General features: G+C 38.1%; 2 protein-coding genes and 1 pseudogene across 5 annotated transcripts; 1 reads left to right on the top strand and 2 right to left on the bottom strand.

Moving 5' to 3' along the window:
* Window positions 1-3,739: 3,739 nt before the first annotated feature.
* On the bottom strand, window positions 3,740-23,701 carry LOC125249517 (cysteinyl leukotriene receptor 2-like). 4 transcript variants are annotated; one of them, XM_048161826.1, is made up of 3 exons: window positions 22,232-23,701; window positions 9,523-9,735; window positions 3,740-6,321 (listed from the first exon to the last, which is right to left on the bottom strand). In XM_048161826.1, exon 3 carries the CDS (start codon window positions 6,303-6,305, stop codon window positions 5,343-5,345), a length of 963 nt encoding a protein of 320 aa, XP_048017783.1. In that variant the 5' UTR covers window positions 6,306-6,321; window positions 9,523-9,735; window positions 22,232-23,701; the 3' UTR covers window positions 3,740-5,342. The 4 variants fall into 4 exon arrangements, with proteins under 4 accessions (XP_048017783.1, XP_048017785.1, XP_048017782.1 ...); XM_048161828.1 differs by lacking the exon at window positions 9,523-9,735; XM_048161825.1 differs by lacking the exon at window positions 22,232-23,701 and having other exon boundaries at window positions 9,523-9,802.
* LOC125248247 lies at window positions 7,859-10,430 on the bottom strand (annotated as a pseudogene).
* A 519-nt stretch (window positions 23,702-24,220) lies between the features above and the next one.
* LOC125249258 (uncharacterized mitochondrial protein AtMg00860-like) lies at window positions 24,221-27,491 on the top strand. The gene is made up of 2 exons (XM_048161508.1): window positions 24,221-24,360; window positions 24,720-27,491. Exons 1-2 carry the CDS (start codon window positions 24,287-24,289, stop codon window positions 25,198-25,200), a joined length of 555 nt encoding a protein of 184 aa, XP_048017465.1. The 5' UTR covers window positions 24,221-24,286; the 3' UTR covers window positions 25,201-27,491.
* The last annotated feature ends 249 nt before the right edge of the window (window positions 27,492-27,740 follow it).

Below are 27,740 nucleotides of genomic sequence, written 5' to 3' on the forward strand. Positions count from 1 at the left end.
CCATGTGAAGTACATTTATGATGGATGCACTTTTTTTTTTCGAGCTTTAAACAGGTGGTTTCCATGGACTGCCATTATAAAGCTTTGCAGCATCAGTGTGATTATTAATATAACTCTGATTGTGTTTGTCTGAAAGAAGAAAGTCATATACACCTGGCTTGAGGGTGGTCCTTTAATGTGGTTCAAATAACAATACTTTGAGTTTTTGTTGATTAAACCAATCCCCTTCATTGTATTAACTCAAATTTCTAATTTCAATGTACTCAAATTTCTGAGGCAACCAGGTAACTTACTTTTTTAAGTTAAACCAACTATTCTTTTTTACAGTGTATGTATTAGAGTTTAATGTTACATCATAAGTTGTTAAATTAATGTTTATAGCATTATTTTAGTGTCATGTGTGTTATCATGATGGTGTTTAGTAATTGTGTTTATGACACAGTGCACCTTCCATATATTACTATTCAACCCAGCTCGTGGAAAGGTCGCCTGTTATGAGCTTTGATTCATATCCTTACTGTCTGTTTTATTATGGTGTTTGCCAGTATATGGCAAAGGTACAAAACAGATTGGCAGTGTGGCCTTGCTAATTCAGCAGAAAATGGCATTTATTTATTTATGTAAATTACAGTTGTAAAACGTACAAGTTGTTCTGTAAATATGTTTACTTTTTTACTGTATTTTTACAGAATTATTCTAGTACCATAGTACCTAATGTTACACTGAATCATAAACTACTTTTAAACTACAAACACAGAGGTCTAGAAGTATGCTTGATTTGTCTGATCCAAGATAAACTCAGTTTGGGTGTGTATACATGATCCACAGCCTAGAGATTTCCTTGTTGTTGATGCTTGGCATTCCATAAATTCTAAAGATGAAGTGTTTTTTCAGTCATAAAATACTACGTACAAATTTTTTGAGGATGATTTAATGGGACACATTTAGTATCAATAACACCAAAATTAAAACATTTTCAACAGGTTTTGTTGAATATCTAACTAATGTTTTTGTTTTTTTTTGTTTTCCAGGGTGGCACCACTCCTTCAAAATTTGTTTATACCAGGCCCTCAGACCACCAACCTCTTTAGAGCTTTAACAGTACAGATAGCTTTTTACCATCTGAACATGGTATTCTGTTCATTAAGCAAATGAGCTCATTTAAATACATTATCTTGGAAACACGTTGGGTCACAGGTGAGTCGTAAATTCCAGAAGGATTCTTCTCATCTAGGACAAATGAACGCTGTTGAATTTCCTTGGCATGGTCACTTGCCTCTAAAAATAATAATAAAACGTTTCCTTTTTAGGCTGAATTCTGTCAGGACTTCACTGGAGCATTAAAGGATTAGTTCACTTTCAAATGAAAATTTCCTGATAATTTACTCAACCCCATGTCATCCAAGATGTTCATGTCTTTCTTTCTTCAGAGGAAAAGAAATTAAAGGATTAGTCCACTTTTAAATACACTTTTCCTGATAAATTTACTCACCCCCATGTCATCCAAGATGTTCATGTCTTTCTTTCGTCAGTCGAAAAGAAATTAAGGTTTTTGAGGAAAACATTCCAGGATTTTTCTCCTTACAGTGGATTTCAATGGCTACCAACAGATTGAAGGTCAAAATTACAGTTTCAGTGCAGCTTCAAGGGCTTTAAATGATACCAGATGAGTAATAAGGGTCTTATCTAGCGAAACGATCGGTCATTTTCGAAAAAAAATACAACCGTTTATGCTTTATAAACAGAATATCGCCTTGAACATACTTTCCGCTTCCGCATTCTTCATAACGCGTAAGTTACGCTGAATGTCCTACACTGTAAAAAAAATCCCGTTGTTTCTTTATTATACACTGACAGTCACCAAACACAGTGGTGATGAGAGTCACATGATGAATCAAAGTTCATCACAAGCAGCTTTTCCACAAGCTGAGGAGGACAATACTAATATATAGAAGGAGCACACAGTGTCATTCACACACACACTAAACACCATCATGGTAACATGCATGAAATTTTAAAAATGCAATAAACATTAATTTAACAACATTAGATGTAACATAAAACCCTAATGTACATAACTGATTAGAAAAAAATGAGAAAAACTAAGAAGAAACAGAGTTATTTCAACAAAAATATATCAAATGTGAAGTGTCACGCAGGGAATTGTGGGAATGTCAATTTACGGTTTTTCACTGTAAATTTTACAATGAATTGTTATTTTTCACTTTCAAAAACTGAATTTAACGGTATTTTACCGTAAAATTACATTAAATGTACCGTTAGATCTATTACAGTTATTCACCGTATATAGTACGGAAACTTTCTGTAAACCAATTAACAGTTTTTCACCGCAGCATTTTTACAGTCTTTTACTGTTAAAATCACGGTAATTTTTTACAGTGTACGCCTTCCCTATTCAAGTTACAGAAAAAAACGAAACTGGCGCCGCGTTCGTTCCGTAAGTAGAATTGGGAAGGCGTAGAACATTCAGCGTAAGCGTTATGAAGAATGCGGAAGCGGAAAGTACGTTCAAGGCGATATTTTGTTTATAAAGCATAAACGGTTGTATTTTTTTCGAAAATGACCGATCAATTCGCGAGATAAGACCCTTATTACTCATCTGGTATCGTTTAAAGCCCTTGAAGCTGCACTGAAACTGTAATTTTGACCTTCAACCTGTTGGTAGCCATTGAAATCCACTGTAAGGAGAAAAATCCTGGAATGTTTTCCTCAAAAACCTTCATTTCTTTTCAACTGACGAAAGAAAGACATGAACATCTTGGATGACATGGGGGTGAGTAAATTTATCAGGAAAAGTGTATTTAAAAGTGGACTAATCCTTTAAGGTTTTTGATGAAAACATTCCAGGATTTTTCTCCATATAGTGGACTTCAATGGAGCTCAAATGGTTGAAGGTCAAAATTAGTTTCAGTGCAACTTCAAAGAGCTCTACTTGATCCTAGGTTAGGAATAAGGGTCTTTTAGAGAAACCATCGCTCATTTTCAAAAAAATAAATAAATAAAAATGTTATACGTTTTAACCATAAATGCTCATCTTGAACTAGCTCTCTTCTTCTTCTCTATTAGAATTCTGGCAGTGTAGACACTGCTAAAGCCGGGGACACACCTAACGATTAGCTGAAACATTCTAAGACTGAACTGAACACACATACCGATTGTTTCCTTCGACTGGAGCCGATTTATATACTTACACATGGAATTTGAACACCAACTGTAATCGCAGACTGAACGCAACTGGCTCTGACTGGACGCGTTTGAGCGCGATCAGACATAAATATCAATTTACATTCATAATCGGTCTTACAATCGTTAAGTGTGTGCGCGGCTTAAGTATATTACTGCCCTCCACAGGTCAAAGTTTGAACTAAATTGTCATATACAATATGCTAGTGCAAGTATATAACAATTAGTTCAAACTTTGACCTGAGGAGGGCAGCAATACACTTAGCAGTATTTACACTATATATATATATATATATATATATATATATATTAGAAAATGAGCGATGGTTTCTCTAGAAAAGACCCTTATTCCTCGTCTGGTATCGTTTAAAGCCCTTTGAAGCTGCACTGAAACTGTCATTTTGACCTTCAACCGTCTGGAGGCCACTGAAGTCCACTATAAGGAGAATAATCCTGGAATGCTTCCATCAAAAACCTTAATTTCTTTTTGACTGAAGAGAGAAGGACATGGACGTCTTGGATGACATGGGGGTGAGTAAATTATCAGGAAATTTTAATTTGAAAGTGAACTAATCCTTTAAAACTACATCCACACATGGCACACACATTTTTACAAACATTGTCAGTGTAGCGTGTCTGGACCGGTCACTCTCACACGACCACTCGATGAGCTTCAGCACTGTAATTAGGGGAAATAATCAGTGGAGCAACGGGGCGACAGCTTCTCCCACTCTGGTACACACAGAATATTTTGTGGGGAGAAGCGAAAAGCACATGCGTCATCGGCCATACACAAGTAGACTGATATTATACAATAACGGAAAAGAATGATATAAATGTAGATAAATTATACTGCTTATAATATATAAATATCTTGTTTTTCTTATACATTAGATCAATATTCTTAATCTATTACAATAAATATATTACAGTAGTGTATAATATAAAATAATTAGTATATTACAATATTATATAAAATACAATATCTATATTACATTATTAACATGCATTAATTCAAATATTTATACGATATAACATCCTATAATAAAACAAGTAACAATTATAATACCATTTGTATGTATAAACCCATGTTTCACACATTATGTATCAAAACATGGGATATATTCAGCACCGTATGTGCAGGCCGCACCACGTGCGTCACAGACAGCATAAACAATTAAATCCGATTCTTTCTCCCATAACACACTCTCTGTACAATATACATTCATTATCAGTCAACTAAATCTCTTTTCTTTTTGAAACAGAACTGATTGATTAACATACCTGTAATTAGGGGAAATAATCAGTGGAGCAACAGGGCGACAGCTTCTCCCACTCTGGTACACACTAAGCATACGATGCTAATTAGTTAGCGTCATGATAAACATCATTTAAATCAAATAACACATTAAACGATACATTTTCAGCATAGCTAACACTAACTTGGATGGGTTAAATGCAGGTGACAAATTCCATATTTGAAGGCCACCATATTTGGCCTTCACGTCACTTTTTCTTTTCCATCTCCAAACCTATTCTGTTCACAGCTGATCGGAGGATATAGTGCATACCCTCCTGCTTTGTTGTAATTTGATGATTTTTGTAAAATAACGTGTTTTTGCTTTACAAACTCTGAGTGGTTTCAGTTTAATATGTTGCAGACTCATTTATTGATAAGAATTTATAATAAATAATATTGATTATAATAATTAATATAATAACATTGGGCTTGTTTTGGGCTTGTTTTTGAAGCTGCGGTTGCTTATTTGTCTTGCAAGAGTTGGCAACTGTGCATCTAATGTGTTTTAGTCATTCTGAAATTCCAGAGACGAAGTCTGTCCTCAGAAGGATTTGGTAAATTACCTATTTTGTTCTTTTGAACACAAACACTGCTTTATTCGCTATTGTAATGTTTTATGCAATATTCACATTAGCTCAGTTCATGGAAACATGGATATTGTGGCTTTCTGGAGGTTAATCGAGTTCTTCCAGCATGGGACCACAGATCCAACACAGATATAGTTTTTTTCCAGGAATTTCCCTCTCAAGTCCCAACAGGTTCCAGGCACTCTATATCCGTCTGAATCGTTGCTCTGTATCACTGTTTATCTTCTACGACACTTTCACATTCTGTTCAATTATCCTAACTCTGTCTTCTGTCGCAAAAAGCTAATAAAGTTTTCCCCTACGAAAAAGAAAAGCAGCGGATCCAAGCAACTGTTTCCGGAAGCCAGACAGTGTGTGATGACCGCAGCCTTTCTCAGGCTTTGAATATAATGGCAGGACTCTCCGTAACCTTTGTTTCTAATGTTCATCTCCGCCTCCAAAAACAGAGTTCGGACGACGTGATACGGCATAAAGCACGTGAGGAAAATCAGCAGAACTATGATCACGAGAGAACAGGACTTCTTGTGATTCAACTGAGATCTTTTATTCTGCCTGGTCTTCTTGAGCTTAAGCAAATAGAAGGCCGCAAAAATGTAACAGACCGAAATGACCGCGAAGGGCATAATGAAGCCTAAAAAGAAGACGCATCGATTCAACACGATAATGATCTTCAAATTGGACGGGTTCAGTTCCAGGCATTTGATCTGTCCAGACTCTTCCCAAGTTCCAGTTGCCAGAAGCGGGATGGACATCAGGGATACGATCAGCCAGATGACGATACTTATTGCCCAGGCTCTCCGAGAATTTTGCCAGCGCACGTATGCGAATGGCTTCACGATGGCCATGAAGCGAACCATGCTCAGAACCGTGAGGAAGTAGACACTGCCATACATGTTGATATAGAAGATGTAGGACATGATCCGACAGGTGATGTCTCCGAAGACCCAGTCGGATTTCATGAGATAGTAAGCGGCTCGGAAGGGCAAAGAGCACACCATCATCAGATCAGATATAAGGAGATTGAGCATGAGGATGTTGACTGGAGAAAAAGATGCCTTTCTTCTCAATGCAGAGGAAATGAAGAAGAACAGGGACATGAGGTTGCCAACAAGCCCAAGGGAAAAGATGAACAGATAGACAATTGGGTAGACGGTGTTCTTGAATTCACTGATGGTGCAGTTATTCGTGTTATTCCATTCATTCTGATGCCCCATGGTTGGGTCGGGAATTCTGTGAACAAGACATACAGTAAATCAAACAGATCACATTTATGATTGATACGGAATTTGAATCATTTTCAAATTAGACAGCCTAATGGTTGTATGTTCAATTTCAGTCACTATGTCCCAAGGGTGGATTTTGATTAAAACAGATTTTAAACTTTATTTCACAATCTTTTTACAATGCCTTTATCATATACAGTTTTTCCTCAATCGCTTTGGCTCAATTTTCAAATGAGAATTATTTGTCTCAAAACAGTAATTTTTTTTGGGATAGTTTGCCCAAAAATAAGGAAAAAAAATTATCATTTACTCACCCTCAAACAAAAGAAGATATTTTAAAGAATGTCAGTATTCAAGCAGATGACAACATCGGAGGAGGTTATCAACATCTTCTTCTTTGTTCAGCAAAACAAAGAAACTCATACAGGTTAGAAACAACATGAGGTTGAGTAAATTATGACAATTTTAATTTTTGGGTGAACTATCTCTTTAAAATTCACTTTTGATCATCAAAATGACATATTTAAACTTTTTTTTTTTTTTCCCTGTGAAAATGACTCTTTCATGCCTTAAAATGGCTTGAATGGAACTTTATTTGGTAGTGGAACCATGAATATGTAAATTGGTCTCCGCCTCCACTCAATCACACCAGCTCGGACAACCCAACTGTTGTAAATGCTAAACGTGGAAATTTTGGTTTAATCCAGCCATATATGTTTGAACCTGAAACTGTTTCAGAAGTAGAAGAGGAAGAGTGAATTATACAGAGTCGATGTGTCAGAATGGGAATGCGTTTTATGTTTCGCTCTCTACAACGTCTGACACAACGATAATTCCCATATCTTGCCAGAAGATGGAGCCCGCAGCTGAATCATCCATCCATCCATCCTGGTCCAATGTGGCTACAGCGTAATATCATAACTTTTTTTAATTGATTATTAAATTGTTTAATTAAGGTTTATACCTGCTAGTTTCCACAACAGGGATCAAAATAAATCTTTTCATTACTGCTGCCAGTTTGCTAAGTTTCAAGTGATTATTAAACAGCAAGCACAAACTATACAGTGTCCGAATTTGCTCACGCATTTTCATTCACTTCTACGGAGCCCAGGACATGACATGCAGGAAAAAAATAGTAGGCTAAATCGTGCGCACGATTTACTAATTCATTCCCTCGATTTAAATATAATGCGCATGCGAACGATTTAGTATATCGAGGGAACGAATTAGTAAATCGTGCGCATGATTTAATTTTTTTTCTTGCATGTCATATGCGGGGCTCCGTACTTCCTCAAGTGAACCATATTAGTGCATTAATTTAGGGAATAATGAATGAGAGTATAATAAATTATTTCAAACAGAGCCTGCAGATTGTCCTGCAGAGTTTAGCTCCAACCCTAATCAAACACACCTGAACCAGCTAATTAAGCTCTTCTGGATTGCTTGAAAATCACAGGCAGGTGTGCTGAAGCAGGTTGGACATAAATTTTGCAGGACAGCCCCAGCCAGCACAGCTATGTTGAAGATCTCTGCACTAGAAAATTTCAAGCTAGTGTGTTGGAACAGGTTGGAGCTAAAGTGAGCAGGACGTTGGCCCTCCAGTAGGATTCGACACCCTATCATAGAAAGTCAGTGGAGAAAAGCCACGCATGTTGACGAGATTGGTTACATGTTTGTGTGTTCATTGACATTTTAAGGAGAAAATACTCAGCAATGGTATTAACTGATGAAATTCCACATAGATTTTCTTAATGCAACACCAAGTCAAGTCAAGTCACCTTTATTTATATAGCACTTTTTACAATGTAGATTGTGTTAAAGCAGCTTTAGGGGCCGTTCACACAGAACGCGTTTTTCTATTCCAATGCGCTACTTTCCCATTGTTTTTCTGTGTAAACACGCGCTTGACGGACGTGCATGACCGTTAAGGCCCTTTCACACAGGACGCGGTATGCGCTACGCTCGCCGCTGGGTTCAGCGCACCCCATCAGATACAAAGCGATTTGCGCTGCGCTGGCCAGAGCACAGTAGGTGGGGTTTTCCAAACTTGAATCAGGAGTTTTATACATAGTCAATTAGTCATTTGATTGTTGTTCTACCTTTCGGTCAGCAGCAAAGTATATGTCCCGTGCTAAGAAGTGAGCAATAGCAATACAATAGCCCTGCTTGTAAGAAGAAGAAAGAGAGCAGCTCTTGACAGTGTCTGTCATGCAAACTATACGACCAGCAAACTTGTATTGTACAGCTCTGGAAATTCCAACTCAGTAACGTTAAATAGCTGTTCATCCATTTTGCTTTCCGATTGTTTGGATGCCCCGTTGCTATTGGTCGCGCGGGTAATCGTCACAGAGCGCAGCGGCAAAAGTTGAACTATTTTGAACTTTGACCGCGGCGTGCGCGCATGCTGCGCTCCGCTGCGTCTGCGCTTTGGTCGACGCAGTCCTCGCGCGGCGCAAGCCATTGAAACAAATGGGTTTCATAGCGCAGCGCAGCGCATACCGCGTCCTGTGTGAAAGGGCCTTTAAAAGAATTTCAAATTTTACACGCAGCGCCGCTCATCAATGTCAGTTCCAAAACAGTGGACCAATCAGAAGAACTTGGCGGCGGGGCAAGCGTTGCGAGTTGGCATGACAACCGTTTTATATAATGGCAACATGGCGGAGGAGGCGCTCATTATTATCTTATTTTCTTTTTTTCCATGTCAAAACTTGTATCTGTAAATTCTGCAGTTTGCCTATTTCTATTATTTCCATTATTGTCGTTATTGCATCACGTCTCAAAGGCGTGTCTCGAGACTCTTGCATTCTATGCTGCGCTTTTTTTTTTTTTTAAAACCACGTTTTTAGACGCAAAGACGCATTCTGTGTGAACGGCCCCTTACAATGATAACTGGTATATAATTTTGGCTGCATAGCAGCTCTTAAAGAAAATGGTGTCAATGCAGGCAGATGCAAAGGACTGTTGAATATCAAATGTCAAGTGTCCCCAACTAAGCAAGCCAAAGGCGACAGTGGCAAGGAACCCAAACTCCAACAGGTGACATCAGGTGGCAAACAGGTGGCAAATAGGTGTTAAAATGGAGAAAGAAAAACCTTGGGAGAAACCAGGCTTATTCGGGAGGCCAGTTCTCCTCTGGTGAACAATGCTTTGTTACGATTCAGGTAGCTATCATAAGTCCGATAGGATCGTAACATTCAAAGTATTTATCCAGGTTCAATTTAGTTGAGGTTCGTATTCATCATGCTGGTATGGATGGTTTGTTGATGAGCTGTGCCACTGGCTGTCGAGTCGATGAGGCCTTCACAATGGATGATCTAGTTGACTTAATCTCTGCTGATACTTCAGGGGTGCATTGTGGTCGTGTCAAGGCATAGGTCCTCAATCTCACCTTACGGCCCAGATCCGGTTGACTACGGTAAACCTCGGGATAAACAGAGAGACTAATATTAGCGTAGATGCCATTCTTCTTCTGATGTAACGAGTACATCTGGTGTATGTAACAGACCGAAATGACCGCGAAGGGCATAATGAAGCCTAAAAAGAAGACGCATCGATTCAACATGATAATGATCTTCAAATTGGACGGGTTCAGTTCCAGGCATTTGATCTGTCCAGACTCTTTCCAAGTTCCAGCTGCTAGAAGCGGGATGGACATCAGGGACACGATCAGCCAGATGACGATGCTTATCACCCAGGCTCTCCGAGAATTTTGCCAGCGCACGTATGCGAACGGCTTCACAATGGCCACGAAGCGAACCATGCTCAGAACCGCGAGGAAGTAGACACTGCCATACATGTTGATATAGAAGACGTAGGACATGATCCGACAGGTGATGTCTCCGAAGACCCAGTCGGATTTCATGAGATAGTAAGCGGCTCGGAAGGGCAAAGAGCACACCATCATCAGATCAGATATAAGGAGATTGAGCATGAGGATGTTTACTGGAGAAAAAAGATGCCTTTCTTCTCAATGCAGAGGAAATGAAGAAGAACAGGACATGAGGTTGCCAACAAGCCCAAGGGAAAAGATGAACAGATAGACATTGGGTAGACGGTGTTCTTGAATTCACTGATGGTGCAGTTATTCGTGTTATTCCATTCATTCTGATGCCCCATGGTTGAGTCGGGAATTCTGTGAACAAGACATACAGTAAATCAAACAGATCACATTTATGATTGATACGGAATTTGAATCATTTTCAAATTAGACAGCCTAATGGTTGTATGTTCAATTTCAGTCACTATGTCCCAAGGGTGGATTTTGATTAAAACAGATTTTAAACTTTATTTCACAATCTTTTTACAATGCCTTTATCATATACAGTTTTTCCTCAATCGCTTTGGCTAAATTTTCAAATGAGAATTATTTGTCTCAAAACAGTAAGTTTTTTTGGGATAGTTTGCCCAAAAATAAGGAAAAAAATGTATAATTTACTCACCCTCAAACAAAAGAAGATACACTGTGTGCAGAATTATTAGGCAAGTTGATTTTCTGATCATATTTTTTTTCTAAGCACATTTTACCAATTCCAATCCACATCAATCTTAATAACTACTATTAATATTGTTTTTAATCATTTATAAGTGATATATAATTGTTCATGAAGGCTGGAAATGAAAAATGCCTTATATTCAGGTGTGCAGAATTATTAGGCAGGTTTGCTTTTACAGGCAAAATGAGCCAAAAAAGAGATTTAACTCAGACTGAAAAGTCAAAAATGATTAAATACTCATGAGAAGGACGCAATACTAATGCAATACTAGAAATTGCAAAGTTAAAGCATGACCAAGGGAAAGCAAAATGCTCATTGGGTCAGCGGGGTCATACAAAATCAGGTGGAAAAGAAAAGACATGTTAACTGCAAAAGAGTTAAGAATTAAGGTGAAGAATTAAGTGTGAAACCATCAGGAACCCTTTAGTCTCCACCGCCACCATTTTCCAGAACTGCAACCTACCTGGAGTCTTCAGAAGTGCAAGGTGCCAGGATCTCAGAGACTTAGGTTAGCTAAATAATCCTAAAAAATGACCCACACTTAATAAGAATCACAAGCTGAAGTGTTGTGAAATACATGAAGACTGGGTTTTTATAGGCTTTATAGACAGACAGCTTGAGAGTGACTCCTGAAGGACCAGCACCACATCCTCTTGTACCACTGTTTGAAGAATTTATCTTCCAGAATCTGGCAGTAAAGTGTGGGAGTTCACTTTTAGTCCCTCTCTAATCCTGAAATATCCGTCTTGCAGAGATGGACTAAAAATGATCTTCCAAAACTTACTACCAGATTCTGGAAGATAAATTCTTCAAACAGTGGTAAAAGAGGATGTGGTGCTGGTCCTTCAGGAGTCACTCTCAATCTGTCTGTCTATAAGGCCTATAAAAACCCAGTCTTCATGTATTTTATAACACTTCCGCTTGTGATTCTTATTAAAAGCGGGTCATTTTTTAGGATTCTTTAGCTAACCTAAGTCTCTGAGATCTTGACACCTTGCACTTCTGGAGACTCCAGGTAGGTTGCAGTTCTGGAAAATGGTGGCGCTGGAGACTAAAGGGTTCCTGATGGTTTCACACTTAACTCTTCACCTTAATTCTTAACTCTTTTGCAGTTAACATGTGTCTTTTCTTTTCCACCTGTTTTTGTATGACCCCGCTGACCCAATGAGCATTTTGCTTTCCCTTGGTCATGCTTTAACTTTGCAATTTCTAGTATTGCATTAGTATTGCGTCCTTCTCGTGAGTATTTAATCATTTTTGACTTTTCAGTCTGAGTTAAATCTCTTTTTTGGCTCATTTTGCCTGTAAAAGCAAACCTGCCTAATAATTCTGCACACCTGAATATAAAGCGTTTTTTCATTTCCAGCCTTCATGAACAATTATATATCACTTATAAATGATTAAAAACATTATTAATATACTTATTAAGATTGATGTGGATTGAAATTGGTAAAATGTGCTTGGAAAAAAAATATGATCAGAAAGTCAGCTTGCCTAATAATTCTGCACACAGTGTATTTTAAAGAATGTCAGTATTCAAGCAGATGACAACATAGGAGGAGGTTATCAACATCTTCTTCTTTGTTCAGCAAAACAAAGAAACTCATACAGGTTAGAAACAACATGAGGTTGAGTAAATTATGACAATTTTCATTTTTGGGTGAACTATCTCTTTAAAATTCACCTTTGATCATCAAAATTACATATTTAAACTTTTTTTTTTTTTTCCTGTGAAAATGACTCTTTCATGCCTTAAAATGGCTTGAATGGAACTTTATTTGGTAGTGGAACCATGAATATGTAAATTGGTCTCCGCCTCCACTCAATCACACCAGCTCGGACAACCCAACTGTTGTAAATGCTAAACGTGGAAATTTTGGTTTAATCTAGCCATATATGTTTGAACCTGAAACTGTTTCAGAAGTAGAAGAGGAAGAGTGAATTATACAGAGTCGATGTGTCAGAATGGGAATGCGTTTTATATTTCGCTACAACATCTGACGCATAACGATAATTCCCATATCTCACCAGAAGATGGAGCCCGCAGCTGAATCATCCATCCATCCATCCTGGTCCAATGTGGCTACAGCGTAATATCATAACTTTTTTTAATTGATTATTAAATTGTTTAATTAAGGTTTATACATGCTAGTTTCCACAACAGGGATCAAAATAAATCTTTTCATTACTGCTGCCAGTTTGCTAAGTTTCAAGTGATTATTAAACAGCAAGCACAAACTATACAGTGTCCGAATTTTGCTTACGAATTTTCATTCACTTCTACGGAGCCCCGGACATGACATGCAGGAAAAAAATAGTAGGCTAAATCGTGTGCACAATTTACTAATTCATTCCCTCAATTTACTAAAACGTGCGCACGATTTAATTTTTTTTCTTGCATGTCATATGCGGGGCTCCGTACTTCCTCAAGTGAACTATATTAGTGCATTAATTTAGGGAATAATGAATGAGAGTATAATAAATTATTTCAAACAGAGCCTGCAGAGTGTCCTGCAGAGTTTAGCTCCAACCCTAATCAAACACACCTGAACCAGCTAATTAAGCTCTTCTGGATTGCTTGAAAATCACAGGCAGGTGTGCTGAAGCAGGTTGGAAATAAATTTTGCAGGACAGCCCCAGCCAGCACAGCTATGTTGAAGATCTCTGCACTAGAAAATTTCAAGCAAGTGTGTTGGAACAGGTTGGAGCTAAAGTGTGCAGGACGTTGGCCCTCCAGTAGGATTGGACACCCCATCATAGAAAGTCAGTGGAGAAAAGACACGCATGTTGACGAGATTGGTTACATGTTTGTGTGTTCACTGCCATTTTAAGGAGAAAATACTCAGCAATGGTATTGACTGATGAAATTCCACATAGATTTTCTTAATGCAACACCAAGTCAAGTCAAGTCACCTTTATTTATATAGCACTTTTTACAATGTAGATTGTGTTAAAGCAGCTTTACAGTGATAACTGGTATATAAGCTCTTAAAGAATAGTGTCAATGCAGGCAGATCAAAGCACTGTTGAATATCAAATGTCAAGTCAAATGTCAAGTGTCCCCAACTAAGCAAGCCAAAGGCGACAGCGGCAAGGAACCCAAACTCCAACAGGTGACATCAGGTGGCAAACAAGTGGCAAATAGGTGTTAAAATGGAGGAGAAAAAAAACCTTGGGAGAAACCAGGCTTATTCGGGGGGGCAGTTCTCCTCTGGCGAACAATGCTTTGTTACGATTCAGGTAGCTATCATAAGTCCGATAGGATCGCAACGTTCAAAGTATTTATTCCAGTTCAATCTAGTTGAGGGTCATATTCATCATGCCGGTATGGACGGTTTGTTGAGGAACTGTGCCACTGGCTGTCGTGTCGATGAGGCCTTCACAATGGATGATCTAGTTGACTTAATCTCTGCTGATACTTCAGGGGTGCGTTGTGGTCGTGTCAAGGCGTAGGTCCTCAATCTCACCTGGATACGGCCCGGATCCGGTTGTCTACGGTAAACCTCGGGATAAACAGAGAGACTAACATTAGCGTAGATGCCATTCTTCTTCTGATGTAACGAGTACATCTGGTGTTATAGGAAGTGTTCCCAGTTCCGGCGTAATTTATGCAGCCTAATAATCCTTTAACGGATTTGAAAATATAAATTGATAATGGTTTGTGTATGCCAGGTTAAAGAGATGTGTTTTTAGTCTAGATTTAAATTGACAGAGTGTGTCTGCTTCCCTAACAATGCTAGGAAGATTGTTCCAGAGTTTAGGTGCCAAATAGGAGAAGGATCTACCGCCTGCGGATTTTGATATTCTAGGTATTATCAGCTGGCCTGAATTCTGAGATAGATGCAATAGACGTGAAGGACTATAAAGCATTAAGAGCTCGCTCAGGTACTGGGGAGCTAAACCATTTAGTGCTTTGTAAGTAATTTGCAAGATTTTAAAATCTCTACGATGTCAAGTCAAGTCAAGTCACCTTCATTTATATAGCGCTTTTTACAATGCAGATTGTGTCAAAGCAGCTTTACATTGATAATTGGTATATACTTTTTCCTTTTAAAGAATAGTGTCAATGCAGGCAGATCAAAAGCACTGTTGAATAAATGTCAAGGATACTGTTGAATATCAAATGTCAAGTCAAATTAAATTAAATTAGGGCTGCACGATTAATCGTATTTTATCACGATAACGATATCTGCTTCTCTCGATTGATTTTAAATAATCGTCACGATATTGGCCCGCTCTATGAAAATGAACATAATTTGGAAATATTGGAAGTAATATTAGGAATTTCGCTGTTTTATCTTTTGAAGTTCCTAAAGGTTTTACCAGTTTTCATAATGTTGATCAGCTAGAAATGATTGTTCTTTGCTTTACGAATTTGCCGGGCAATTTGAATCTGGTTTGTCTTATTGCAAACGAATTGTGTTGCTTTAAAATCTAATGTGAATACATATTACAAAGCGCTCACCAAAACCATGTTTTGTATTGATTTACCATCTAACGAAGTTATCATAGTTGGTTAAATTTAAGTCTTTGTGCCACCTACAGGCCTTTTGGGTGAGGTGTAGGTTGGTAAAGAACTTGCAAAATAGCCATAGTTACATTACTCTTTTGATAGAATAAACATGATTAATAATCGTGATTATAATTTTGAGGAAACTGTGGCACTGGCTGTCGTGTTGATGATGTCTTCACAATGGATGATCTAGTTGACTCGATCTCTGCTGATACAGGGCTGCGTTGTGGTCGTGTCAAGGCACCGGTCCTTGGTCTCAGCTGGATACGGCCCAGATCCGGTTGACTACGGTAAACCTCGGGATAAACAGAAAGACTAATATTAGCGTAGATGCCATTCTTTTTCTGATGTAACAAGTACATCTGGTGTTATAGGAAGTGTTCCCGGTTCCGGCTGAACTAATTTATGCAGCCTAATAATCCTTTAACGGATTTGAAAATATAAATATATAATGTGTTATGTGTATGCCAGGTTAAAGAGATGCGTTTTTAGTCTAGATTTAAACTGACAGAGTGTGTCTGCATCCCGAACAATGCTAGGAAGGTTGTTCCACAGTTTAGGTGCCAAATAGGAGAAGGATCTACCACCTGCAGTTGATTTCGATATTCTAGGTATTATCAGCTGGCCTGAATTCTGAGATCGCAATAAATGTGAAGGACTATAATGCATTAAGAGCTCGCTTAGGTACTGGGGGGCTAAACCATTTAGTGCTTTGTAAGTAATTAGCAAGATTTTAAAATCTATCCGATGTTTAACAGGAAGCCAATGCAGTGATGACAGAACTGGGCTAATATGGTCATACTTCCTAGTTCTAGTAAGAACTCTAGCTGCTGCATTTTGTACGAGCTGTAGTTTATTTATCAAGCGGGAGGAACAACCACCCAGTAGAGCGTTACAGTAGTCTAACCTTGAGGTCATGAATGCATGAACTAACTGTTCTGCATTCTTCATTGAGAGCATATGTCGTAGTTTAGATATATTTTTAAGATGGAAGAAAGCAGTTTTACAGATGCTAGTAACATGGCCTTCAAATGAAAGATTGGTATCAAAGAGCACACCCAGGTTCCTTACTGACGACAAAGATTTAACAGAGCAGCCATCAAGTGTTAGACAGTATCCTAGGTTATTACGTGAAGAAGTTTTTGGTCCAAAAATTAGAATCTCTGTTTTTTCTGAATTTAGTAGTAGGAAATTACTGGTCATCCAGTTTTTATATCAGCTATGCATTCTGTTAATTTTGTGAATTGGTAAGTTTCGTCAGGGTGCGAAGAAATATAGAGCTGAGTATCATCAGCATAACAGTGAAAACTAATGCCATGCTTCCTAATGATATCTCCCAAGGGTAGCATGTACAGAGTGAAAAGCAACGGTCCTAGTACTGAGCCTTGCGGTACTCCATATTTAACTTGTGATTGATATGACATCTCATCGTTTACTACTACAAACTGATAACGGTCAGATAAGTATGATTTGAACCATGCCAATGCAATTCCACTAATGCCAACATAATTTTCGAGTCTGTTTAGAAGAATATTGTGATCAATAGTGTCAAATGCAGCACTAAGATCCAGTAACACTAATAGAGAGATACAACCACGATCTGATGATAAGAGCAAATCATTAGTAACTCTAATGAGAGCAGTCTCAGTACTATGGTACGGTCTAAATCCTGACTGGAAATCCTCACAGATATTATTTCTTTCTAAAAAGGAACATAGTTGCGATGAAACTGCCTTTTCTAGTATTTTTGACAGAAAAGTAAGATTTGAGATCGGCCTGTAATTGACTAATTCTTTAGGATCAAGTTGTGGTTTTTTAATAAGAGGTTTAATAATAGCCAGCTTAAAAGTTTTTGGTACGTATCCTAATGACAAAGATGAATTAACAATATTAAGAAGAGGATCTATGACCTCTGGAAGCATCTCTTTCAATAGCTTAGTCGGTATAGGGTCTAACATACATGTTGTTGATTTTGATGATTTAACAAGTTTAGACAATTCTTCCTCTCCTAAAGCAGTAAATGAAATGAATTTTTCCTTAGGGACACTACAATGCAATGTCTGACACGATACTGTAGTAGACGGTTGCATGGTTATAATTTTCTCTCTAATATTATCAATCTTGCAAGTAAAGAAGTTCATAAAGTCATTACTGCTGTGCTCTTTGGAAATATCAGAAGTTGAAGCTTTATTTCTTGTTAATTTAGCCACTGTATCAAATAAATACCTAGGGTTGTGTTTATTTTCTTCTAAGAGTTTTGAAAAATAGGCAGATCTGGCAGTTTTTAAGGCCTTTCTGTACTCAATCATTTTCTCTCTCCAGAAAATGCGAAATACTTCTAGTTTTGTTTTCTTCCAGCTACGTTCCATTTTTCTGGCTGCAGTTTTTAGGGCCCGAGTGTGCTCACTGTACCATGGTGTTGGATTAAATTCCTTAATCTTTTTTAAACGCAAAGGAGCGACTGAATCTAATGTGCTGGAAAGGACAGAGGCAATAGTTTCTGTTGCAACATCGAGGTCTTCTAAGCTGTCTGGTATGCTAAGGTGATGAAACTGATCAGGAAGATTATTTATAAAGCGATCTTTAGTGGTAGAAGAGATGGTTCTACCATATTTATGGCAGGGAGGCAGTTTAGCCTCTTTGACTAAATGTAGTATACACAAGACTAGATAATGATCTGAGATGTCGTCACTCTGCTGCAGAATTTCAACGGCGTCAATATCGATTCCATGTGACAATATTAGATCTAAAGTATGATTACGACAATGAGTGGGTCCTGACACGTGTTGTCTAATACCAATAGAATTTAGAATGTCCGTAAATGCCAATCCCAATGAGTCTTTTTTATTATCTACATGGATATTAAAATCACCAACAACAAGGACTTTATCTACGCGCAATAACTTTCACTTTCATGATCACGCATACTCTGTAAATATGGAGCGGCGGCGGCCGTTATCCAACTGAATTAAATGGTTTTTATTTCTATAAAAAGCAAAACGACAGTGAAGGTGTAATGTAAACGTTACAGAAATATCACGTCGGACTAACTCTGATAGAAAATCAGCAAATTCTTTGATAAAGTCTGTATGGTGTCCTGGTGGCCTGTATACAGTAGCCAACACAAATGTCAACTTACATAATGTTACGTAAAGCACCATCACTTCGAAGGAATTATATTTGAAAGACTTTTGACTAATACTGTAAATATTACTATAAATTACAGCAACACCTCCCCCTTTGCCTTTCTGTCGAGGATTGTGTCGATAATCATAACCTTGAGGGCTAGACTCATTTAAAGTAATGTAATCGTCCGGTTTTAGCCAGGTTTCTGTCAAACACAGCACATCTAGATTATTGTCTGTGATAATATCATTTACAATAAGTGCTTTTGAAGAAAGTGATCTAATATTTAACAATCCAAGCTTTATCATTTGTTTATCATTATTATCTCGATTTTTTATTTGTTGAACATCAATTAAATTTTTTCCATTAAATGGGTTTGGAAGTTTTTTGTTTTTATTAATTCGGGGTACAGACACAGTCTCTATTTGATAATATCTAGGTGCAAGAGTTTCTATGTGTTGGGATTTATCTGACTTCTGTAACGTGAGGCAGCTAGCAGACGGTCGGTTTAGCCAGTCTGTCTGCTTCCTGACCTGGGCCGTAGTTTGTCATGTTTCAGCTCTAAGACTCTAAGACTAACACAAATAGAGAGAAAAACTTGATTTTCACCGCAGGGGGAGCTTGTCTTAAGCACTTGACATCTGTGTTCTTTAATTTAATTGTCATTTTAATTAAAGGATTAGTTCACTTCAGAATTAAAATTTCCTGATAATTTTCACCCCGATGTCATCCAAGATGTTCATTGTCTTTCTTTCTTCAGTTGAAAAGAAATTAAGGTTTTTGAGGAAAACATTCCAGGATTTTTTTCCATATAGCAGACTTCAGTGGCTACCAACGGGTTGAAGGTCAAAATTGCAGTTTCAGTCCAGCTTCAACGGGCTCTACACAATCCCAGACGAGGAATAAGGGTCTTATCAAGCAAAACAATCGGTCATTTTCTAAAAAAAAAGATTTTAACCACAAGTGCTCGTCTTGCACTAGATCTGCGATGCGCCACGCATTACATAATCATGTTAGAAAGATCATGCATGACGTAGTGCAAGATGAGCATTTGTGGTTAAAAAGTATATACTTTTTTTTTTTTGAGAAAATGACCGATTGTTTTACTAGATAAAACCATTATTCCTTGTCTGGGATCACGTAGAGCCTGTTGTACGCCGTTAAAGTCCACTATATGGAGAAAAATCCTGGAATGTTTTCCTCAAAAACCATAATTTCTTTTTGACTGAAGAAAGAAAGACATAAACATCTTGAATGACATGGGGGTGAGCAAATTATCAGGAAATTGTAATTCTGAAGTGCACATGACATCTGTGTCTGTGTTCTTTAATTTCATTTTCATTAATTACATTTTTTCAGGCAGTTGTGGCCTAATGGCCCTTGGTCCTTGGAGTCGGACTTGTAACTCGAAGGTCACACGTTCGAGACTCCGGCAGGAAATGTAGGTGATGGGAGTAAATGAACAACACTCTCTTCCACTCTCATTACCCACACCTGAGGTCCCCTTGAGCAAGGCACCAAACCCTCAATCGCTCCCCGCGTGCCACAGCAAAAATAGCTTTCCACTGCTTTGGGTGTGTGTGTTCAATTCTCACTGCTGTGAGTGTGCACTTGGATGGGTGAAATACAGAGCACAAATGTTGAGTATGGGACACCATACTTGCCTACACTTAACACCACTTTAGTTTGCACATTGTCAGTAAATCACGCGCAGAGCTTTTTGTCATTTCCCATTGGCACTTTTATGGGTTTGTGGTCTGACGCTAATTTGCCCTGTTGAGATAATACTGGCCCTTATTTTCGTGTTCACACCAGATTTGAATTTCTTAATTGTTTAAGCAAATTGCCCAGTTTTTGGTGCGTGATTTATTTTTTCCCCCCAAACAAGTTCAGCGGAAATCCCTCCCTGGAGGCGATTCTAAAGATTTCATTGGTCATGTTAATCACAGTGACGATTGCCTACACCAAACACTGATCCCTAAACCTACCCGTCACTGTAACCTCAGCCAATGTAACGCTCCAAATCACTAATTCGAAATAAAAGATTTGTAAAGCTCTGAAGCTTCATGAAGCAGTGTTTTGAAATTGCCCATCACTAGATATTGCTGAATAAAATCATTATTATTTATTTATTTTTATTTTTTTTGGTGCACAAAAAGTGTTTTCGTCACATTAAGGTTGAACCACTGTAGTCACATGACTTGTTTTAAATATGTCTTCAGTAGCTTTCTGGGAGATTGAAAGTGTTAATTATCTTGCTGGCAATGCAGGCCTCACTGAGCCATCAGATTTTATGAAAATATCTTAATTTGTGTTCTGAAGAAGAAAGAAAGTCTTACGGCTGTGGAACGACATGAAGGTGAGTAATTAATGACAGAATTTTCATTTTTGGGTGAACTAACCCTTGTTATAGAGACTGTTGAGCCAAAGCAACTGTGAGAACTGTAACTTTGAAAGCAGAGGGGCATGAAAATCCATGATACAGTATGAATTTCATATTTAAATGATGATCTAAACAACGGTTGAAATAAACACAGGCCTACACCATTTCATTATTTACTATGTGAAGATGATTTAGATGAATTTTTCATCTCAGTTGTAACATTATTTCCATCACAAACAATTTAGCTCTTAATAAAGGTTTTACCAAAGATTGTGTACTTGTTTATCATGAAGACAGTGAAGAGTTGTAATGTGTGAAGAAAATAATGAAAAATCAAGGAAAATGTCACTTACATTTTATGTCACTAATATTTTATATTGTGCATAGTTTCAAATGAAGCTATAAAATGGTGAAGAAACATTTTTCCCTCAGAAATTGCTAGTTCGTTTTACAAAGAATCTGCAAGTAAAACATTGAATTAAACATGAAATGTTAGTATTTGCTTGTAAAATGTATTACGTATTTGTCAAATTATGAGAAAAAGGAAAATATTGCTTAAATGTGTGTATTTAGGATACATAAAATGATGGTTATGAGATTTACCATAACAAAAACAAAGGGGTTGGCCATTTTTTATTCTAAAATGTAAAAATGGTCATTTCCGCAAAGTCATTTCCACCACAGATTACTGCTGAACGCAGAACATCATTTACAATGTAGCAGAAATGCTCATCATTTGTGTCCACTGTTGGACATATCTAAATAAATAAATAATTGGGATATTTTTTTCTTATTTGTATCTAAAACACTAAACAGTCAAAACCATCCTCTATTCATTAGTTGAATAAATGTTCATTTTATAACACAATCTGGTATTGATTATCCAAGGTTAAATAGATAATAAAAATGCACATCTGATATCTGCAGTAAAATGTACTTAGTGATCAAGCTAAAAGCACTGAGTTTGAGTAAGAATAGCATAATTCAGTGCAGGAACCCAAAGAACTCAACCATGACACAAACTGGATAAATATGTACAGACATGCAAAGAAAAATGAGGACGATATGCAAATTTATGCAAACAAAGGGATGTTAGAATTTTTTTTCAGTTACAGCTGTTGATGTTATTGATAAAAGCCTGTTTAATTCAAAGTCTTGATCACTTAAATGCGACCTTAAAAAACACCAAACACAGCATTTGAACATATACTGTATATTATTGAGCAAAGACCCATAAGGAACAAATTTTTAGATAATTGGTCTGGTTTGCCATGTCTGCCTAAAGGAAGAGATAAATTCTTTAGCACCATCTACAAATAGATATTTTTAACAGCAATGTCATTATAACAAATTATAATAATACATATGATAAAATTCATCTAAAAACATCTAATGCACGTACCTGTGAAGAAGTTGCCAAAATAACCAAATCCAAAAATTCCAATTACCACAAATATAAGCTAAATCCTATGCATGGACTGGAGAGATGAAGCCACAAAAAGGCATGACTCTACACAACTGCTGCTCCAGAGAAATGACTCGATTTCACAGACTACAGACACACCCAGTCAGTCCTGATCTTCTGCTTGAGATATCAGAAGCGTTATATGCATATAAGCATATCCAGTATACAGATAGATAGACAGATAGATAGATTCTTCAATCTTCTTAGTTTTTGATTATCATACTATAAAAAATTATTTTCATGATTTGTTATTACAACATTCTGTAATCAACTTGCCTTTGGTACCCGCAGCTCTCGAGCAATTAAGAAGGGCCAAATATTTCACCAAACTGGATCTTCAGAGTGCCTACAACTTGATTCGCATCAGAGAGGGTGATGAATGGAAGACAGCCTTCTCCACAGCCACTGGTCACTTTGAAACCCTTGTTATGCTGTTCTGATTGGCCAACAGTCCTTCTGTGTTCCAGTCATTCGTCACCGATGTCTTCCGGGACATGCTCAACCATTGGGTCATTGTATATATAGACGACATTCTCATATATTCCAACACCTTCGAACATATTCAACATGTTAGAGCTGTACACTGTAAATTCTAACAAGTTCAGTTTACTTAAAAAAAGTTTGGAAACCGATTGCCTTATTTTTGCAACGCAAAATGAAGTTAAATTAATAATCTATTAAAAGTAAAGAAATCTAACTCTTCCCAAGTAAATTAAGTAATAAATATCAAGTTAGTTTAATGTCAATTCTAGTTAACATACTCTAGAATATTTACTAATCTTACTTAAGATTTAATAGTAAGATTACACGAGAAATTCCATTTAACTAACAGTGTTATATTGTGTTCTGCAAACATCTTAAATACTATTATTCTCAACATGGCTTTAATCTGCCATTTTATGCTACGTAGACTTAAAAAACTATGTGCAATCGGTTTCCACATTTTCTTCAAGTAAAGTGAAAGAAGAATAGTATGTTGTACTGACAAAAGCTTTGTTAGTATAGTTCACTTACATGAGAGTACTACTAACTAAAAGAAGAACTGTAGAGAGTACTTATTTTACTTTAAATAAAATTGTATTGTCACCATTGTTGTGGTTTGCATGCTGAATGTTGAGATCTGTGTGTGGCTCAAGTGGTCAGCTATACGCTACTGTTACAGATACTCAATTAAAAGTTTAACAAGATGTTGATAACATAGTGTTAACACTAACATTTTAAAACATTACTACTGAATATAAAAATTAAACATCTAACTAAACAACATTCAGTTAGAAATCAGATCATCTCTTAAAAATTATCTTTTTATTACTTCTCTTCCTTTGAAACCACAAACAATGATTTCTTGATGCATGGCTGCACCAAAATGAAGAGAATTATAAAATCTTTAAAGGTCCCGTTTTTCGTGGTTTTTTGAAGCCTTGATTGTGTTTATAGTGTGCAATATAACATGTGTTCATGTTTCGCGTGTAAAAAAACACAGTATTTTTCACATCATTTACTTATCTGTATATCGCTGTTTCCACTGTCATAAAAACGGGCTGATGACTTCCTTGTTCTATGAAGTCCCTCCTTCAGAAATACGTAATGAGTTCTGATTGTGCCAGCGGTTCCTGTGTTGTGATTCGACAGCAGCTTAGCGAACCCAGAGCCATAGACCTATCAATTTGAGCCGGAATCAGACCCAGTGATTGGACTACGGGATGAAAATAACAGCGTTTCGATGATGTCTATGGTTTCGACGACATGGCGACAAACACACGCTACAAACGCAACTCTTGTGTATTCCTGTGGGCGGAGGTTAGTCAAAAAACTGTTTTAGTGACGTCATTAAAGAAGGAAGTAGAGGGATGTAGTCCAAACTGGCCGTTCGATGTAGGTGACTTCTGTTAAATAAAATATCTCGCTTGGCATTGAACTTTGAGCTTTAAAATTTTACAGATTTTATTTATACTCTAACAACAGCATTACACATTAACTAAAGTTTGAAACATGGGATCACGAAGAACGGGACCTTTAACAACGTTCCAAGTGCCCAACCAAAGGGAACATGAATCACCATCATGGTAAGTAAAAAAAAAAAAAAAACTTTTTAGGAAAATCAACATCAAACTAATTGATCTTAACTTAGTTTTCTGAGTAAACAAGCCATTAATAGACAGCAAGAATAGCTTTTACTTTTTTTCCCCGAAGTAGATCCACTCTGCAAACATAATGCTGAATCCTCAGTCTGTGTGATTCTGCACTGTGTGGAGGGATGTCTTGAAAATTTTTTGTAATTTTACTCAAATTACATTAGTTATGGGAACTATCTGTTCTAAAATTTCAGCAACAATTACAAATTTGTAGTAAAGTCAACATTTTGGTTAAAATCAAGTAAACATACTAGTTTTTTTATAGTAAGGAATACTATTTGAATTTACAGTGTACTACAATGCCTGATCCACCACCAACTCTACGCCAAAGCCGAAAAATGTGAGTTCCATCGTACATCCACTTCATTCTTGGGCTACATAATGAGTCACGAGGGAGTGGCTATGGACGAGGGCAAAGTAAAGGCGGTGCTGGATTGGCCTCAACCACGCACACTAAAGGAACTACAGCATTTCCTGGGGTTCGCCAACTTCTACAAGTGGTTCATTAGGAACTTCAGTGGCACTGCTGCTCCGTTAACTGCCATGACCAAACGCATATCCTCACGTCTCATCTGGTCCCATGAATCTCTACAGGCCTTTCAGGACCTCAAGGAACGGTTCACCTCTGCTCCCATTCTCCGCCATCCAGACCCAGAACTCCCCTTCATCGTGGAAGACGACGCATCCAGCACTGGCATCGGGGCCATCCTCTCACAACACCACAGGAATCCTGCCAAAATGTTTCCCTGTACGTTCTTCTCATGGAAGTAATCAGCACCTGAAAGAAATTACGATGTGGGCAATCATGAGCTGCTGGCTATGAAGTCAGCATTAGAGGAGTGGCGATACTGGTTGGAGGGAGCGCAACATCCGTTCACAATTCTCACCGGTCACAGGAACCTGGAATACTTGCGTTCAGCCAAACGACTAAATCCCAGACAGGCAAGATGGGCCATGTTCTTTATTAGATTCCAGTTTACTGTCACATATCGACCAGGGTGCAAAAATACCAAGGCTGATGCATTGTCCCGGCAAGTAGAGGAGATCGAAATGCCTAACACGAAGGATCACATCCTCTCAGAGAAACTGCTATTCGCTCCAGTCCAATGGGATATCATGACCGAGATCGCACACCTCAATGAACAGAACTCACCACCCCTAGAATGTCCCCAAGATGGCACATTTGTTCCTGCTCCTCTACTCACCAAGCTCCTGCATCAAGTCCACGCCGGTTCCCAGTTCTGGTCATCCAGGTATTACTGCCACATTCCACCTACTACAAAACCGTTTCTGGTGGTCCACAATGCTTGCAGATACCACCCAATTTGTCAATAACTGTACAGCTTGCCATACTTCCAAACCATCCCGACAACTCCCAGCTGGTCTTCTTCAACCACTACCCATTCCACAATGTCCATGGTCTCACATCGCCATCGATTTTATCACTGATCTCCCTGAGTCCCGTGGTAACACAGTCATCCTCACAGTCATTGACCTTTTCTCAAAGTCCTATCGACTCTTTCCACTACCCAATTGCCCACGGCATTCAAAACCACAGAGACTCTTTGTGAGTATGTCTTCCACTTTTATGGCTTACCTGAAGACATTGTTTCAGACCGAGGACCACAATTCACTTCTCAAGTATGGGCAGCTTTCTTCAAGCATCTCAATGTCACCGTCAGCCTCACATCTGGTTACCACCCTGAATCCAACGGTCAAACCAAACGCATGAATCAAGAACTCATGAGATTTCTGAGGACCTATTGCCAGGAAAACCAAGCCGATTGGAGCAAATACCTGATGTGGGCCGAATATGCACAAAATTCCCTACAGAAACCTGTTACTGGATTAACTGCCTTCAAGTGTGTACTGGGCTACCAACCTCCACTTTTCCCATGGTCTGGCGAACTGTCCAACCTCCCATCCGTAACAGAGTGGCTACAGCGGAGTGAGGATACCTGGAACCACGCACATACCCATTTGCAAGGCGCCATAAGGAGGCAGGAGGAACAAGCCAATCGTCATCAACATCCCAGTCCTGAATACACCGTGGGTCAGTGGGTCTAGCTATCCACAAGGGATCTTCGCCTCAGACTTCCATGCAAAAACTCAGTCCCAGGTATGTAGGGCCTTTCAAAATCACAAAACAAATTACTTCAGTGTCATTTTGGCTTGACTTGCCTTCTAACTATCGTGTTTCTCCCACTTTTCATGTCTCGCTTCTGAAACCCTGGTGGTCTGAGGGGAGAGTCGGAGGGGGTCGAAGCCCACAGCCACCCAGCCATCCTGATCAAGGGCAAGGAAGTTTATCAAGTTCGAGAACTACTCAATTCCAGGTGCCAGGGCAGAAAACTCCAGTATTTGGACGACTGGGAGGGGTACAAGTGAGGCTCCCGCACTTCCTCCCTCGCACCACCGGAGGGAGTCAGAAAATAAAAACAATTTCATCAGGTGTTGTTGAATAACTACAAAAAATGTTTGTTTGTTTTCCAGAGTGGCACCACTCCTTCAAAATTTGTTTATGCCAGGCCCTCAGACCACCAGCCTGTTAAGAGTTAACAGTACAGAGGTTAACACTACAATTAGCTTTTTACCATCTGAACATGGTATTCGATTCATTACGCAAATGAGCTCATTTAAATGCATTATCTTGGACACACGTTGGGTCACAGGTTAGTCGTAAATTCCGGAAGGGGACAATTCATCACTGTTGAATTCTCATGGAGACTATTTCCTTGGCATGGTCACATGCCTCTAAAAATAATATTAAACAAACACTGCAATCACAATTAGATAAAACATTTCCTTTTTAGGCTGAGTTCTGTCAGGACTTTACTGGAACATTAAAACTATATCCACACATAGCACTGACGCAAACCTCTGCACATGATTTGCTGTCATAGTTTAACATATATTGATAAATTATGCTATATAAATCTTAAAAAGAATTACACATACTAAGTATGCATATGTGCTGGATTATTGTGCGTTATTGTGCGTTATATACGTGTAGTGCGTTATTGACCTTCATGTCTTTACATGTCTCATACAGCTCAGGAGAACAGCAGAATAAAATTAATTAGAAGTTCAAATGGACACTTTTCCTTTTACAAAATATAACTCTGGCTTAATTTGGCTGTGTGAGCAAATGAATTAATTACAAAACAAGTACATTTTTATTCTCTGGAAGCCAAGATAAATGAGTAAATGCTGTTACTGCATTCCTGACATGGGTCAGATGGAGCCTCAGCCAAATACAGACATTGCCTATAACATAAATGTAACGGAGGCCAGCTAGTAGTTGCTGTGTG

This window comes from Megalobrama amblycephala, linkage group LG16 (genome assembly GCF_018812025.1).
Source record: "Megalobrama amblycephala isolate DHTTF-2021 linkage group LG16, ASM1881202v1, whole genome shotgun sequence".
Lineage (NCBI taxonomy): Eukaryota > Metazoa > Chordata > Actinopteri > Cypriniformes > Xenocyprididae > Megalobrama > Megalobrama amblycephala.